The sequence below is a fragment of the Pristis pectinata genome, chromosome 37 (assembly GCF_009764475.1).
Source record: "Pristis pectinata isolate sPriPec2 chromosome 37, sPriPec2.1.pri, whole genome shotgun sequence".
In the NCBI taxonomy this organism is placed as follows: domain Eukaryota; kingdom Metazoa; phylum Chordata; class Chondrichthyes; order Rhinopristiformes; family Pristidae; genus Pristis; species Pristis pectinata.
Window position 1 is genome coordinate 13107234 of NC_067440.1, and position 17886 is coordinate 13125119.

The 17886-nt window shown below is 47.1% G+C and overlaps 1 protein-coding gene across 1 annotated transcript in view; it reads right to left on the bottom strand.

Moving 5' to 3' along the window:
• Positions 1-9361: 9361 nt before the first annotated feature.
• LOC127586667 (uncharacterized) overlaps positions 9362-17886 on the bottom strand; it is a 29181-nt gene continuing 20656 nt past the window's right edge. Inside the window, exons 10-11 of the mRNA XM_052044783.1 lie at positions 17066-17116; positions 9362-14952 (exon numbers count right to left, since the gene is read on the bottom strand). Coding sequence (XP_051900743.1) covers positions 14842-14952; positions 17066-17116 — 162 coding nt within the window. The 3' untranslated portion in view covers positions 9362-14841. The remainder of the gene's footprint in view (positions 14953-17065; positions 17117-17886) is intronic.

Genomic DNA, 17886 nt, shown 5'->3' on the forward strand with positions numbered 1-17886 from the left:
TATCTTCACTCGGGGAGACATCCTCTCAGCATCCACCCTATCAATCTCCCTCAGAATCCTGAATGTTTCAGTATGATCACCTCTCATTCTTCTATACTCCACTGAATACAAGGCCAACCTGCTCAGCGACTCTTCATCCCAAATTCATCTCCAGTGTACTTTCTCGGCATTGTCAACCCTCTTCCTTAAATATGCAGTCCTCCAACGGTGGTCTCACTAGGCCCCTGGAAAGCTGCAGCAAAACCTCCCTACTTTTGTCCTCCATACCTCTTATAATAAAAACCATTCTGTGCCAGAGTCAACTTTTATCTGTCAAGTTCCAGAAATGCACCTCTACATGTTTTACGATGTTAGATCAGCTACACAAATGGAATTTGTTGTATAATTCCATACACATTTTAGATTAGCCCATTCTGCACTCTTACATACTAAAGACCTAAAACAAAAAGCAAGGGATTGTTCCAAGAACTGATTTTAATTGGAGATCTTATTGGTTATAAGGGGCTTAATTAAAGATGCAGCCAAGGAATGTTGGAAGGTGGAAGGTGGAAGGTCATCCACTTTGGCAGGAAGGACAGGACAGAAAGGTGCTGATGATAGTGTACAGATTGGCAAAGATTCTTTGTGTGGACACCATGCCCTGGCAATCCAGAGCATCCCATCAGGGTTTTGAAGAGTGGGTTAAATAGTAGACAATGCAAGTATTCTGCATTGCACAGGAAGGGATCTCAGCAACGAAACTGAGGCCATCACTGCCTTGGGTTCCAGTGGACACACTAATATAAAGAAAGCTAAACAGTCTATGGAAATGTTATTGATAGAAGGCAAGATTTCTTTATCAGTCACATGTACATCGAAACACACAGTGAAATGCATCTTTTTGCTCAGAGTGTTCTGGGGGCAGCCCGCAAGTGTCGCCACGCTTCCGGCACCAACATAGCACGCCCACAACTTCTACACCCATACATCTTTGGAATGTGGGAGGAAACCGGAGCACCCGGAGGAAACCCACGCAGACACGGGAGAACGTACAAACTCCTTACAGACAGTGGCCAGATTTGAACCCGGGTCACTGGTGCTGTAAAGCATTACACTAACCGCTACACTACCGAACCTGTCTCCTTACCGTCACACTTAGTCTCCTTACCTGAAATAAAGATATATGTACTACAAAGGGAATGCAGCAAAGACTCACCAGTTTGGGTTCCTGGGATCCTGGGTTTGTCGTTCTCTAGAGCTTAGAATATGAGAGATGACCTCTTTGCAGCATACACAATTCCTTAAGAGCTTGATCGAGTAGACACAGGAGGACGTTTCCCTAGACTGAGGAGTCTGGAACAAATGGTCAGTCTCAAAATGAAGGTGGCTCATGCAGAGATAGCACGGAAAACAGGCCCTTCGGCCCAACCTGTCCACACTGACCAAGTTGCCCACCTGAACTAGTCCCACTTGCCTGCATTTGACTCACGTCCCTCTAAACCTTTTCTATCCATGTACCTGGCCAGATGTCTTTTAAATGTCAGAATTGTACCTGCCTCAATCACTTCCTCTGGCAGCTCGTTCCATATACAGACAACCCTCTGTATGAAAAACTTTTCCCCCTCACATTAAACCTATGCCCTCTAGTTTTGGACTCTCTTACCCTGGGGAAAAGACTGTGGTTATTCATCTTATCACTGGAATGAGGAATCATTTCTTCACTCAGAGGTCGGTGAATCTTTGGAATTCTAAACCCCAGAAAGGTTTGGTTGCTTCTCGTCCGTTATTGATTCCATTCAAAACACTGATCAATAGATTTCTGGTTATTACAGGAATTGGGGAATATGGGGATAAGGCAGGAATGGTTTTGAGGTAGTTCAGCCATGATCTTACTGAAAGCATCCTATGTGGATGTATCACGGCTTGGTACAGCAACTGCTCTGCCCAGGACCGCAGGAAACTGCAGAGAGTTGTGGACACAGCCCAGCGCATCACGGACACCAGTCTCCCCTCCTTGGACTCTGTCTTTACCTCTCGTTGTCTTGGTGAAGCAGCCAGCATAATCAAAAACCCCACTCACCCGGGACATTCGCTCTTCTCTCCTCTTCCATTGGGTAGAAGATACAGGAGCCTGAGGGCACGTACCACCAGACTTAAGGACAGCTTCTACCCCACTGTGATAAGACTATTGAACGGTTCCCTTATACAATGAGATAGACTCTGACCTCACGATCTACCTTGTTGTGACCTTGCACAATATTGCACTGCACTTTCTCTGTAGCTGTGACACTTTACTCTGCACTGTTATTGTTTTTACCTGTACTACATCAATGCACTCTGTACTAACTCAGTGTAACTGCGCTGTGTAATGAACTGACCTGTACGATCGGTATGCAAGACAAGTTTTTCACTGGACCTCGGTACAAGTGACAATAATAAACCAATGCCAATACCACTGACAGTGCACGCTCAAGGGGCCAGCTGGCCTACTTCTGCTCCTATTTCTTATGTTGTGACTTAAGAAAAATGATCTGAGACTCTGGCCACATGTCGAGGACCCCAGGTAGCAGCTGCAACGTGATGTAAATGCAGGAGTTAGACAGGCATATAGCGAAGGATGGGTTTAAAGGGGATTTCCATTCTTATATAGATTGGGGCAAGTGGTTTAGTTCAGGAGTGAAATGTAGTAAATTGCTCTGTATTTGTTCAGGGTAATTTGCAGCAAGAACATGTCATAGCAGCAGGTCAAAGTAGATTTAGCATTGAACAATAAGCCAAATTTATTTACTAACCTCTGACTAATGACGTTTATGTGAAAGCAGTTGGCAAATGGATTTCAACATAGATAAATCAGAGGTCATCCATTTTGAGAATGAGTACCTCCTGATGAAAATGTGGAAGTGTGGGTAAATCTCTGTAGATCATTAAAATGTTGTAAGCAGGCACAGGAACTAATCAGAGGCTAATGGAATGCAGGACTTTACATGTTGAGATCTGGACTACCAGGAAACTTATGCCTCAGCTATACAGGGAGTTCTGGGAAGGATTTGTTTTAGCCCTTTGGGGAGTGTAGGGTAGATTTACTGGAATTAACTTAGAGCCCAAAGGTAAAATTACGGGGAGACAATTTTGTTTCATCTATCTAATGTTCTTCTGGACCACTTGGAGGAGCTAAATTCTATGGTCTTTCGGGGGTTTTCCAAAGCTGAGTTTCAATACCTCTGGGGTACCTGAAAAATACACAACTTCCTTTTGTGGTGCAGCCCTCCTGGGTGTGCAAGTGAAAACTGTGCAAATGCCCAAAACCCAGTTGCAAAGCTGATTTTGATTTACATCAACCACCAAATAAAGCCCCTGACACTCGTAAAAATGGGATTTAAAATACTGACCAATCTGGGTTTGTACCATGAGACATCTGAAATATCAAGTGGCAGGGCATACACTAGCTGTGCTGTGTAGGGTGGGAAGCTTTACCTAGAAGCAGGGTTTACATAGAGGTGAGCTGATGTTGCAGAACCCTTTCAGCTGTAGCTTTATGGGGTACAGTGTATGTTCTTAGTACATGGGCAGAAAAATCAATGCCCTTACACAGAGTGAACCATCTGAGCCAGAGACTGAACAAATTTGTGTGGTTCAGTTGCCTAGTGCCCATCCTACCCAGAGGCAAGGACAGACAAATCTCCCAGATGGTGCTGGCCGACTGCAACCAAGTCAATCTTATGGGACAAACTTCTTTTTTATTTCAAAAATAAATTTTACTCATAATAAAAAATATATTCATTTCAAACCCAGACTGGATAGGCACGGCAATGAGTTACCAACTAGTGGGTCTCCTCCATATGGATGTACACCTATCAGTAGTGTGTACACTTCAGCATTCTCCAGCTTCAGTTCTTGCCAACTCATCTGTCCTGATGCAATCTGGAATTGGCCAAGTGTGCTACAATCTGTGGGGAATGGGATATAGTCATCACACCTTCCAACAGTCTTCAGGCAGTTGAAATCTTTGCCTAGTGAGAGCAGCAGTGCATTCAATCTCTGGGTATGGTCGGCTGGCATCATTCCATCCACAGTAGATGATGATACACAGCTTTCAAACTCCGATGAGGCCACATCCTGTACTGGTCCTCCCACTAATGACTAAACAAGCTGATTCTGGAAAGGGTCCACCACGTTCTACAACAGTTAGTATCTGTGGCAGATGATGTCAGCTGGTCTGCCTTCCTTAGGGTGCTGCTGACCATAAGACCATAAGATATAGAGCAGAATTAGGCCTTTCTACCCATCAAGTCTGCTCTGCCATTCGACAGCTCTACAGCCGTCTGTGGCAATGAATTCCACAGATTCACCACCATCTGGCTAAAGAAATTCATCCTCATTTCTGTTCTAAAGGGATGTCCTTCTATTTTGAGGCTGTGCCCTCTGGTCCTGGACTCTCCCACTGATGGAAATATCCTCTCCACGTCCACTCTATCCAGACCTTTCCATGTCCACTTTATCCAGACCTTTCAATATTTGGTAGGTTTCAATGAGGACCCCCCCCACCATCGTTCTAAACTCCAGCGAGGACAGGCCCAGAGCCATCAAACGCTACTCACATGTTAACCCTTTCACCCCTGGGATCATTCTAGTAAACCTCCTCTGGACCCCCTCCAATGCCAGCACATCCTTCCTTAGACGTGAGGCCCAAAACTGCTCATTATACTCCAAATGTGGTCTGACCAACATCTTATAAAGCCTCAGCATTATATCCTTGCTTTTATATTCTAGACCCCTTGAAATGAATGCTAACATTGCATTTGCCTTCCTTACTACCGACTCAACGTGCAAGTTAACCTGTAGGGAATCCTGCACTGGGCCTCCCAAGTCCCTTTGCACCTCTGATTTCTGAATTTTCTTCCCATTTAGAAAATAGTTGACGTCTTTATTCCTTCTACCAAAGTGCGTGACCGTACACTTCCCCACACTGTATTCCACCTGCCACTTCTTTGCCCATTCTCCCAACCCGTCCAAGTCCTTCTGCAGACTCCCTGCTTCCTCAACACTACCTGTCCCTCCACCTATCTTTGTATCAGCCACAAACTTGGCCACAAAACCATCAATTCAGTCATCCAGATCATTAACATATAATGTGTAAAGTAGCAGACCAAACACCGACCCCTGCGGAACACCGCTAGTCACCGGCAGCCAACCAGAAAATGCCCCCTTTATTCCCACTCTTTGCCTTCTGCCAGTCAGCCAATCTTCTATCCACGCTGGTACCTTTCCTGTAATACCACAGGCTCCTATCTTGTTTAGCAGCCTCATGTGTGGCACCTTGTCAAAGGCCTTCTGAAAATCCAAGTAAACAACATCCACTGACTCTCCTTTGTCTATCCTGCCTGTTACTTCCTCAAAGAATTCCAACAGATTTGTCAGGCAAATTTCCCCTTAAGGAAACCATGCTGACTTCAGCCTATTTTATCCTGAGCTTCCAAGTACCCCGAAACCTCATCCTTAATAATCTTACCAACCACTGAAGTCAGGCTAACCGGCCTATAATTTCCTAGTGGAGTGACATTTGTGATTTTCTAGTCGTCTGGAACCATTCCTGACTCTAGTGATTCTTGAAGGATCACCACTAATGCCTCCGCAATCCCTTCAGCTGCCTCTTTCAGAACCCTGGGGTGTCGTCCATCCCGTCCAGGTGACTTATCCACCTTCAGTCCTTTCAGCTTCCCAAGCACCTTCTCCTTGGTAATAGCAACTACACTCACCTCTGCCCCCTGACGCTCTCGAATTTCTGCCACGTTGCTGGTGTCTCCCACAGTGAAGACTGACGCAAAATACTTATTCAGTTCGTCCGCCATTTCTCTGTTCCCCATTACTACCTCTCCTGTCATCCAGCGGTCTGATGTCCGCACTTGCCTCTCTTTTACTCTTCATATATCTGAAAAAACTTTTGGTATCCTCTTTTCTATTATTGGCCGGCTTACATTTCATCTTCTTTCCCCTTATTGTTTCTTCAGTTGCCTTCTGTTGGTTTTAAAAGCTTCCCAGTCCTCCAGCTTCCCACTAATTTTTGAAATATTGTGTGCCCTTCCTTTTGCTTTCATGCTGTCTCTGACTTCCCTTGTCAGCCACGGTTGCCTCATCCTCCCTTTAGAATGCTGCTGCTTCTTTGGGATGAACAGATCCTGCGTCTTCCAAATTATTCCCAGAAACTCCTGCCATTGCTGCTCTACCGGCATCCCTGCTCGGGTCCCCTTCCGATGAGCTTTGGCCAGCTCCTCTCTCGTGCCTCTGTAGTTATCTTTACAGACTCTAGGGATCCCACCACAGCCAACCCTGCCATTCACTTCTGTTATTAGCCATTTCCCTTTCGTCACATTTTATGTTGAAGGTTTTCCTGTCTCTTACACTAACATCCCTAATATAGAGCTTTGGGAGCTACCTCCCTGTACAATCTATCTGGGGCTATGGCCATCTTTCATCCTGGCACATGCTTGAGCTGGTGAATTGTTCGCTTTATGAATGCTGGGATGCCTGGCAACTTTGTGTTTGAGAGATCTATCGTGTTGGAAACCTTTCCCTTCAATGAGTTACCAAGAATATGCCGCAGACATTGAAGGTGGAAGTTGTTGAGCCTTCCTTCCTGGCAGCTGTATGTAGTCCATGGTTCACTAGCTTACAGCAATAGGCTAAGAATGTTGGCCTCACATCAGCATCTCAGTGCCAGGGGCAAAGTCGTTAGTCCCCCAAGCCCATTTTGTTAATATGCATCTAAGCTTCCTTTGCAATGCACACACTGAGTTCTCATATTTTCTTAGAACAAGGAACATCATTTGACCCATCAAATCTGCGCCAGCTCTGAGGGATCCGATTGCCCCATTCATGTCTGTGCAGTCGATTGTCTCTCGTATGCCCCACAACTTCACCCTGATTCTCTTACCTTCCACCTGCACTGGGGGTAGTTTACAGCAGACGATTCACCTACTATTTTTGGGATGTGCGGAATAACACAAGCACTCGGGGGAAACCCACAGGGTCACAAGGAGAACATGCAGACTCCACACATACAGCACTGGAGGTCAGGATCAAACCTGGGCTCGCTGGAGCTGCCTTCCCACCATGCTGACTCAATGGACACGAGCTAGCAAAACGTGTCAACTGTTTTTGGTGTAGGGTTGTTGAGATTCCAGGCAAAAGGTACAACTTGTCCTATTATTAGTGTTCTTGGTACTTACAAGTAACTTTAGCAAAAATATTTTCTGTAACTGTGGCAGTGCCTGTGAAAATATAGAGGAAGTATTAAGCTTCTTTATAGGATTGATAGGTCTTAGGTAGCAGCACACACTGAGCCACACCAATTGATTAATTCTGATAATTCATTGGTGCCCTGTGACAGAACAGATAAGATATGTGAGCTAATAGACAGAAGCTGGGTACCGTGGTAGGAAAATGGACATGTGCGGACAAGTGATTTCAGATCAATAACTTCCTTCTCTGCAAAATGTGTTTATTAAACAAGTTGACTTGCAATCTGCCCCTTGAGAAACTTACAACACACTGCAATCACAGACTGGAAAATTCAGCAATACGTGCAACTTTCCTTGAAGCAAAGATTCTTCTGTATAATCACACATGGGCGTGGAAAATTTCAGACCTCAAAACCACATCCAACACAAGGAAAGCAGGCATCTTGACATATAAAAAATCATGCGACTAAAAAGAACTCGCATTTAAATATTTCTTTCCATATCCTCACTGACAGTGAAGCATTCAAATGTAGGGATGTAAGGGCAGGCAAATTGTGCACAGCAAGATCCCAAAAAGCACCGTGATTGGTGGTGTTAAACAAGGTTTAAACAAGCTGGATTACCAGTTGGGGAGAACTCTTTACTTCCCAAAATAGCAGAAGGGGATCTTTTACGCCTGTCTGAGAGGGTAAAGGAGCTGTGATTTAATATCCCCAAAAGGCAATCCCTCTAAATAAAAACAAAATACACCTGCAGATGCTGGAAATCTAAAATAAAAATGGAAAACGCTGGAAGTACTCAGCAGGCCGGTCCGCTCCCGTGGGAAGTGAAATAACACTTCAGGTCAAAAACCCTTTGTCAGCACCGGGAAGGAGCAAAAAGCTTTGTTAAGCTGTAGGGAGGGGTGTCTTTGACAAGGTAAAACCAGGGTGACCACGGGGATCAGCTGTAAAAAGGTTTTCTGGTCAGCGAGTGAATGGGAGCAGTTGGGCAGTGAGAACATGGACAGAGACCACTGATGAAAGAACAAAATGCCGGGCAGGGAGACGTGCCTGACAGGTCAGGCTGGGCATCTCCTCCATCTCAGTGAAACACAACCGAGCTGAGCCAACCTCACAGACAGTGACTGATACAGACCCAGAAATCAAGTTACCTAAAGTTGTAGAGTTCAGTACCGAGTCCAGAAGGTTGCAACGTGGCCAGACAGAAGACAAGGTGTCGTTCCTCAAGCTTGCATCGGGCCTCAGCGTAACAGTGCAGGAGGGCACAGACTGACAGGTCAGACTGGGAATGGGGTGGAGAATTAAAATGGCAGGGAACGGGAAGCTCAGGATCGGCCCTATGGACTGAACACAGGTGCCCTGCAAAATAGTCACCCCATCGGTGTTTGGTTTCTCCAATACAGAGGAGACACATTGTGAACACAACTGGAAGAAGTGCAAGTGAATCGCTGCTTCACTTGGAAAGAGTTTGGGTCCCTGGATGGTGGGAAGGGAAGATTGGACCAGAGAACAGTTCCTGCCAAATGCTGAAAGGGGAAGAGAGAGGAAGATGTGTATGGTGGTGGAGTCTCTCTGAAGGTGGCGGGAATTGCCGAGAATGATCTGTTGGATGAAGAAGCTGGTGGGGTGGAAGCTGAGACCCAGGGGAGCACTTTCCTTGTGTCCTGGAGGACAGGGGTGATAGAGGCATGGGGAAATGATGCAATGTGGTCAAGGGTTGAGCTAACAATGGTAGAGGGGAAGCCAAGGTTCACAGAGAAAGATGTTTTAGAGGCACCTATACGGAAAGTCTCATCATCGCAGCAAATACAATGGAGATGGAGGAACTGGGAAATGGGAGACTTTAGAGAAAGGCAGGGTGGGTAAAAGTATTGAGGCAGCTGTGGGAATTGGTAGGCTTGTAATGTGTTAGTTACATTCTCTGTCCATGTTCTCACTGTACAACTGCTCCCATTCACTCACTGACCAGATAACCTTGTTTACAGTTTGTCCCCATGGTCACCCTGGTTTTACACTATCACATGCACCAGCCCCCCCCCCCCCACCCACCCATCCTCCCTGCGGTTTAACAAACCCCTCTGACTTTCCCACTCAGTGTTAATCTGGTATATCACCTGGATTTCTGTGCTTAAGTAGGATTTGACCCATAACTTTCTGGCTAATGGACTGAGCTACAACTGATGCATAGAAGCACATGACCAAGAGGAACTTCAATTAAACTAAGCATCCATGGGTCTTGAATTGAGATTTATATAATATAAAGGGAACATAGAGGGAATATCAGCTAGAGGCACCTGGATCTTGAGCACTGGCCAGCAATCCCTTGTGGAGAAAGCACCAACTGAGATGGCACCGGGAGAGTGGCTGTTTGACTGTGACATCCATCACCGAGGCAGATGCACAAAGTAAACACAGGCAGGTTGGTAAGGTGCTCGCAAATGGCCAATATTTGTGGACCTACATTCCTGTGAGAGTTAGAGTTGGGAGTGGGGGAATGAAAAAAATGGATAGAAGAAATCTTGGGACTGTCACGTACATACTTTGGATGGAAGGAGAAAGGGTTGTTCCTTTTACCAGAATTTCAACTTCTCTACTATTCAGAGGCACTCAGTTACCAGCCCTTACACGACAAACACCGTTCATATTCTCTTTTATATGCTCAAGATTCAGATCTTTATTGTGTCAATACAAGGGGTAGGAAATCCAGTTGGGTACAACAGTGATATTCATACATGTTGAATATGGGCACAGGAGTATAAAACACAATAAACCTTCATGTCTGCATTATATCATATATACTCAAGTGTAACACAACCCATGTATATGACGACCCTCACCCCTCCCAACCACCCACCCTACTTTCCAGCCAAATGACCTGAAAAAAATCCCATCTGTATATATCGCATCGGTGTCCAATGAGCATGAAATGTAACTGATACGCACACGTGCACAGATGTGGGAACTGGGACTTGGGAGAGGCGAAGGGAAGTACCGATGTGGAGTTCAGAATGGAGGGGAAAGCTGAAGCTGGCCAGAAAATGATGGGTGCATTCTACAGTTCTACTGCCATTCACCAACAGGTAACACCACCCAGTCAACCCCAGCACATTCAACATTCAGCGACCTATCGATGAGGAGCCAGTCAGGGTACAACTCACATGCTGATTGCACCTGCACTGGCTGCTGGTCCTGTGTGCACATCATTCGCTTTCCTAAAGTTTCCATGTCTGGTCTTGCGGCTTCCGCTACCACGGACGGTGGTGGAGCCATCCAGCAAGGCTCAATCTAAGCCTTTGCCCAAATGCAGAAAGCAACTGGAGAACACAGCGTGGTGGTTGGGATGGGGGAGTGATGGGTTGATGGAAAAGCAGTGAGGATGAGAAAGGTGACCTAGAGCTAAAAGTCTCCCCTCTTCTGTCCACACCTGGCCTTTGTAGCCACGTGCAAGAGATAATTGCTGTGCCTATATCTTAAATCCTTCACCGTTTCTGGCCACATCATTTTCCATGCAGTGGCTTTACTCTACAAGCCTCTTCTTCCCACCGTGAGCATGGCCAGTGGATCGTGCTTGTGGGGGGAGAGGATGGACTCATGGAATGACTCAATCCACAGCTTATAAAAGTCGATATAATATAATGGAGGTTTGACATTTTCGTTACCACCCAAGTGCCTTTTGCAAACAAGGTCTAAATCCTTCAGTGAAAGGTTATTTTCAGTGATAGGAATTTAGGGGACATAAGCTACTTATAGCAGAGCTTCCACCCAGAAATGAAAGAGGGGGTCTTCCAGGGTGGTGTTTTCTCTTGAAGCAAATCCTTCCCCTTCCCCTCTCACAACATTAGCAGGACGTGGCGTCTCCAAAACCCAACCGGGACAGGAGTGAAATAGAGAGTGACAGGCTAAGAACCTGGTGTTGTTCTGAAGGTTAAGAGGAGATTTAATAGAGGTATTCAAAATCATGCAGGTTTTCATGAAAAGAAGAAACTGGCTGTAGTGGCAGTAGGATTGTTTATCAATGGATAAAGACAGAAGACAATACAACAAAGAATTTTGTATTTACGCAATGATTTGTGATCAAGAAAATGCTGTCAGAAAGGGCAGTGGAAGCAGGTTCTGAAAGGGATTTGGAGAACTATTTGAATAGACCACACCGACACCTGTGCATCAATGTTAATTAGTCCTGGTCATAAAAAAGGCACAATAATCTAGAGCATATCTGCAGCCACACAGGTCAAAACCTCTTAGGCAGTTTAGTGTTGGAAGAGAGTGTAACCCCAGCAAGGAGCTGAGTTTTAAACATCTGATGAAGTTCTGAGCACTTCAGAACAAAATCTTTGTGAGAAAACAGTAGCACTGTCCCAGACTCTCAAAGATTAACCATTCACTGCCTAGAGGTAGCATGTGATCACTGGAGTGCTCCATCGTCAGAATGCACAGACTGAGAACTGGTGACTACAGCAGTGAAGTGGAACCCCAACACACGACAGAAATGTAGCTGGCACACTACTCACTGAACTGCACAACAGTCATGCAGCTAATCCCCAATTGATAGGAATGCATGGTACTGCAGCCTCCAAAAGCCAGGTTAGCTGCAGAGTCTTGTTCAAATGCTTCTTCCAGAGCTTGAAAGGCGAGCTGTCTTCACAGACACATAGAGTTGACACTGAGCCTGCACCATTCTTGGCTGTTGTCAGGCTGAGATCTGGGAAGTGAGGCAAAGCAGGTTGTAGGTTTTGTATCCTCCCATATTTAAAGCTCAAGGGGTATCCTCCCATTGTCTTTGCTCATTTCCATCAACACATTAACCCCAGCTGCACCACACCCTGCAGAGCTGGACTTAATCCGTTTGAATTTTAATGCATGTGGGCTGCAGATATAAATTAGGAACAAATTACAGTAATTTAGTCAAAAGCACACCTAAGAGCCACACAATTTGCAGGCATCACACTGCATGAGGGAACTTCTCACCCCTTCGTTCCTAATTTGAATGTAACATTTTGGAACCGACTTGTTCTCTTCCGTCTGCTGGTCTGACAGAATATACAAGTTCAAAAGTAACTCACTCACGTGCGGCAGCTCATTGTGAAGCATCATTGTGAAGATCTCCAGCAATATGGTGTGTGGGTATCACCTCACAGGTCTGGGCCTCAGTGGTGAGATTAGAGGGAGGAAGCAGGTACACAGCAAAATGATCCTGCATTAACTGGACCATTCAACGTCATGGATTCCGTTGTGCCCATGTAAATGGGTTTATCCAAAGAAGAACAATCAGCAAACTTTCTAGAAAAGTCTTTGCAAGAATTCTGAGATGCTGTACAAATTCCATCTGCTTCCAAGGCAAAGGATGGGGAGGAAGAACGACAGAAAGCAGCTTTACATCAACTCCTCTGGCTGCAAACTGCTGCTAGTTTGTTTGCACTGGGATGATTAAGGCAGAACAACTTGATCACAGTAGGTTTCAGCCCCAGAGTTACAGACACCTTAAAATAAAACCTGTACTGCAGAGGCAGAGCTCCTGTCCCTTCCATACATTGTAACAAAGAAAGCTGGTGTCCAAGTTTCCATCAATCCCACTTGTGCTCCTCTCCTCAGCCACAATACCACCATTCTCAGGCTGAAGCTGACAGATTGTGTATGTTCCAGAAATACTTGGGCTTCTCAAAGGTTCAGCTCGCTGACTGCACAGTACTTACTGGTGGATTCTTCCTCTTTTGGGTCAAGAACTGTTTTATTAATAGGTTGTTACTGAAAAATTGTTGAAGGATACGAATCTCAGGAAGTCTTGGCACAAATAGGGTGTAACCTCCCCCTCTCCAAAACAGAGCAACTTAAAACAGAAGCCTTTCTGTTTAGAATCTTACTGCCATCACCTTCCCATCTCTGGAACTTAAGCTCAGCTTCATGCCAGCACCCTGCAACCCCATTTCCACAAAACTGCCAAGTGAGGTACCAAAGGGGAACCAGAAAATACAACTACAGAACTTCAGCTGGATAGCAAACAACCGGCAAATGCGACAGACACTTCTTCTGCAGCATGAACTGAGAAAGGGACACGGCAGTACGGAGGAGCAGTGGGCTCCACTGCCAACGTCAGGCACTCAGCTCAGGTACACCATGGACTGAGATCAAGTAAAGCTCCTTTAACCCTGCCCCAAAGTCCCCAGCTTGGACTGTCCCTTACTTTAATCGCAAGTTATGATATGAAGTCAGGCTTATCCTTGGCCTTGCTCTGCTTTAATTTACAGCCAGATGATAGAAGAGTCCACGTGCTCTCAATCTGAGCTGCATGTGAATCGGAAACCCAGGGGATCAGAGGGTGAACAAAGCAACTTCAGTGTAGCACTTTGTAGGTCACAGATGTCACAGGTGAATGAGAGGGTACTTTGTGAGGCAGCTGTTTAGATTAACAGGGATGGCACCAGTAAAATACACTTCATACCACAGCTTAAAGAAGTAATCTCGGAAAATGTTTTCAGCTACTTGTATTTATACACAGAAAACATCAATTAGTGTATCGGGGACTACTCAAAACGCAGCCCAAATGCCACGGATCAATTTTGAATTCCCACTAGGAACTTTAAATAAAAGAAAAAAAATCCTTAAACCCATGGTACCTACTGAGCAGTATAAGACAGGGAAACAGACAGAAGGTAATCCAGTTCACGCCATTTATACAGAAGTTCTTGAGGAAAAGTATTCCACTGAAACCAGAACCAATCATCCATTGCCTCTTGCCTACCCAGCTGCACCCCCCTTTCTCTACACAGTCCAGAGAGAAATGATCACTCACATGCTACCAGTGAACAGCAGGACCTCTCACAGAGAGATGTCTGGTGAGAAGGTCACAACTGCACTGCCGGGACAGTGAGGTACTCGAGTGTTGGGGTGACGTGCTTTCCCTTCTCCTTTCAAAACATTTTGGTCACATATTAAGTCCCAGCTTGTAAAAAAAATATAAACACAAAAATATATGAAATAGAACACCAAACAATGTCTTCAGTGAATCTGGTGGACAGTGAGTAACCACCGCAATCACATTTACCCAGAGGTCACTGAATGCAATTTTCTTCTTGTAAACCTCATGTAACCAAGTGAACTTTCTCTTTCTTTCCCCAAGCCCGTGGCAGGTGAGCAGCTCAGTAATCGTCACAAGGTGGCCAGTACCGTGCTCACTCCACATCCACTGCAGCCACAATTCAAGGAAAACAAGCCTCGAACTGAAACAGATTGTCCGCATGGAAGTTCTGCCCCCACAGGTTGCTTTCTGCCCTAGTCTGCAAGCTCAATCGGGCAGCCTTGACAATGCCAACTGACCAAACACCTTCACGTCTAGCCATTGCTGCCTTTTTTGTCCCGTAATCCGGATGTGAGAGTACAACACAGCTAACCGGAACCTCAAAATTGAACAACACTTAAATAACTGAAAAAATATGGCATAGAAAAAAAGATTTTTTTAAAAAAAGGAGAAAAACATTTTCATGTTTCAACACATTTGAAGACGGGGATTATTTAACCAAGCCTCTTATCTTGCATCATCTTTGTAATGTTCACAAAAGGGTGCATCTGATTGGTTGATCACCCAATGCCGGGCTTGCCTTGGCCACCCTCTGGGAGCAGGCTCCTCACACAGCGAGCTTGCAGTTGCAGAGTTCCTTGTAGATCTGCCGTCGGAGCTTGGGCATGTCCTGCTGGGTGAAGCTGAACGGCTGTCCCAGAGCCAGGCATTTACAGAACTGAAACAACACAAGCCACTGCTGTTAGCCTGGGCATTTGAAATCTTCTCAATTCTCTAGTCTCTCTTCCCCGCACATTCTCCGACTCCCCCCCCCCCCCCCGTCCCTTTTCTCTCTCCTCCTGATCTACCCAGTTCCTCCTGCACCCACCACAGCCCCAGCACCCAGTTCCTCCTCCGCCCACCACAGCCCCAGCACCCAGTTCCTCCTCCACCCACCACAGCCCCAGCACCCAGTTCCTCCTCCACCCACCACAGCCCCAGCACCCAGTTCCTCCTGCACCCACCACAGCCCCAGCACCCAGTTCCTCCTCCGCCCACCACAGCCCCAGCACCCAGTTCCTCCTCCACCCACCACAGCCCCAGCACCCAGTTCCTCCTCCACCCACCACAGCCCCAGCACCCAGTTCCTCCTCCACCCACCACAGCCCCAGCACCCAGTTCCTCCTGCACCCACCCCAGCCCCAGCACCCAGTTCCTCCTCCACCCACCACAGCCCCAGCACCCAGTTCCTCCTCCACCCACCACAGCCCCAGCACCCAGTTCCTCCTGCACCCACCCCAGCCCCAGCACCCAGTTCCTCCTCCACCCACCACAGCCCCAGCACCCAGTTCCTCCTCCACCCACCACAGCCCCAGCACCCAGTTCCTCCTCCGCCCACCACAGCCCCAGCACCCAGTTCCTCCTCTGCCCACCACAGCCCCAGCACCCAGTTCCTCCTCCGCCCACCACAGCCCCAGCACCCAGTTCCTCCTGCACCCACCCCAGCCCCAGCACCCAGTTCCTCCTGCACCCACCCCAGCCCCAGCACCCAGTTCCTCCTCCACCCACCACAGCCCCAGCACCCAGTTCCTCCTGCACCCACCCCAGCCCCAGCACCCAGTTCCTCCTCCCTCCACATCTGCCCATCAGCCACACACTCGTCCCACCACTGTCCCCGTCTGCCCTCCCCACCTCCCTGCCTTGGTTCCGTGCTCCGCCTTCCTCTCCTGGCACTACTTCCACCCTCCCCTCCCACACCTGCCTGCCAGCTCTGGCTCCACCCCCTCGCCTCCACCTTTCCATTCTGGCTATCCTGCCTCTCCCTTGATGAGGGATACATGCAGGGTCTCAACCTGAAACGTTGACCGTCCACTTCCCTCCACAGATGCTGCCCGACCCGCCGAGTTCCTCCAGTGCTTTGTGTGTTGCTGCGGATTCCAGCGTCTGTGGGCTCTGGTGTCCCCACCTCCCGTCCCAATCTTCCCCACTGCAAGGTCCTGACTTACACTGGGGAGACAATTCCACTGGGCACCAACTGTGCTCTTCACTACAAAAGCCTAAATAACAAGTGTGGTGTCACATTCCACAGTCACATCAGGTGGCCTGGTGGATTTGGCGCTGCCTGGCATGCAAACAACGTTTAAGGAAAGATATCTAGAAACTAACTTAATAAGTGATAGATAACTAAAACACCTCTTACTGATCGAACTTTGGACAGTTATACTTCACAGGCATTCTCCATCCGAGGTCAATGTGGCCAGGCTATAAATGGTACGTGTCACAGAACCATGGAAATTTAAAGTACAGGGAGGGAATACATTTTGGAGTCAGCAACCTCTGAGACAATCTGAAGAAAGTGAGGGGTGTGGGAAGAGCTGGAACAGCCTGTGTATCTACACACAGGTGGTGAGAGCATCTGCAGTTCCTCAAATTCAGAGGGGTAATACTGATGGAGAGAGAGGGGTAGCCAAGTGCAGCGCGTTCCAAACTTACACTGTGATAGTTGAGGACAGGCTCTGTGGATCACCCGGCCGTCAACTAAATGGGTCACGTTACACAAACCAGGCCTGTATTCCTAAGCTTAGAAGGTTTACTTAATCGAGGTATTTGAAATGACTGAAAGATTCAATGGGGCAGAGTAACGGTGGGTGGTGGAGAAGGGGGCAGTAGAAATAACAAGTTCAGAACAAGGGAGCGTAACAAAATTCGAGCCAGGCCATGGAGGAGTGGATGCAGCAAGGACTTCTTCACATAATGCAGAGCAGAAATTAGGAACACTTCCCCACACACTGTACTCGGGCTGGGAGGAGGAATGGGTGACTGACAATTCAGTACCCAAGTCTGACAGGTACCTGCAGTACAAAGGCTCCACAATCACTGTCGTTGTTTTGCCTCGCGACGTTCTGCAAATACAATCACTAATGTTAGCCCACAGTTGTTGTGTCAGATCTCAAGAAAACTTTAACACATAGAAGGGGCACATTGTAATCAAATTACTTATCAATTTTCCAACTGCTTTCGTACTGAAACCTAACGGATCAAAATAACCAATTAACAAGAAAAATTCTTCATCTTAGTCGGAATTAAGATGTTCCACAGATCAGCAGCTTTGTTCTTGAGCTTATCGAACAAAATCCTGCCCAGGATCCAGACCCTCAGGGTACTTTGGAGTGATACAGTCTGGGTTCAACTGCCCTCTGATCTCACTCACTTCACCAAATACAGGTCACACGGGACAGAGAGGTGATGGTGAACAATTTTCCCTGGCTGAGGAGGAGCTGGATAATCCTGCTTCCCTTTCTGTTTAAAAAAAAGGATGGAGCAGCGTCAAGGAGAGACAGAAGAGGTGTGTGCATCAACGAGCCTGTTGGTAACTCAGGGAAGGCTGGGAATCCCATTTTGAGAATCACACAGAATAACTAAGGGAGGCAATGGGGCCAAACACCATCAGCAAGTTAATGGGGTTACACTGGCAGCTCAGAAGTTGTTGATCGAGGGTAAGAGTGATACTGCGATACTGCAGCGACTCACCGCACCGGCATCGCGAACGTCGTCAGAGGCCCCGATCCAAGATGGCGCGGGGCCCTCCTTCTTCCCCATCGGTGGGCTAGGAAAGCCCGCGCGCGGGAAGGTCAGGTGACCCGCGTGTGACGTCAGCGCGGGAAGTTTTGGG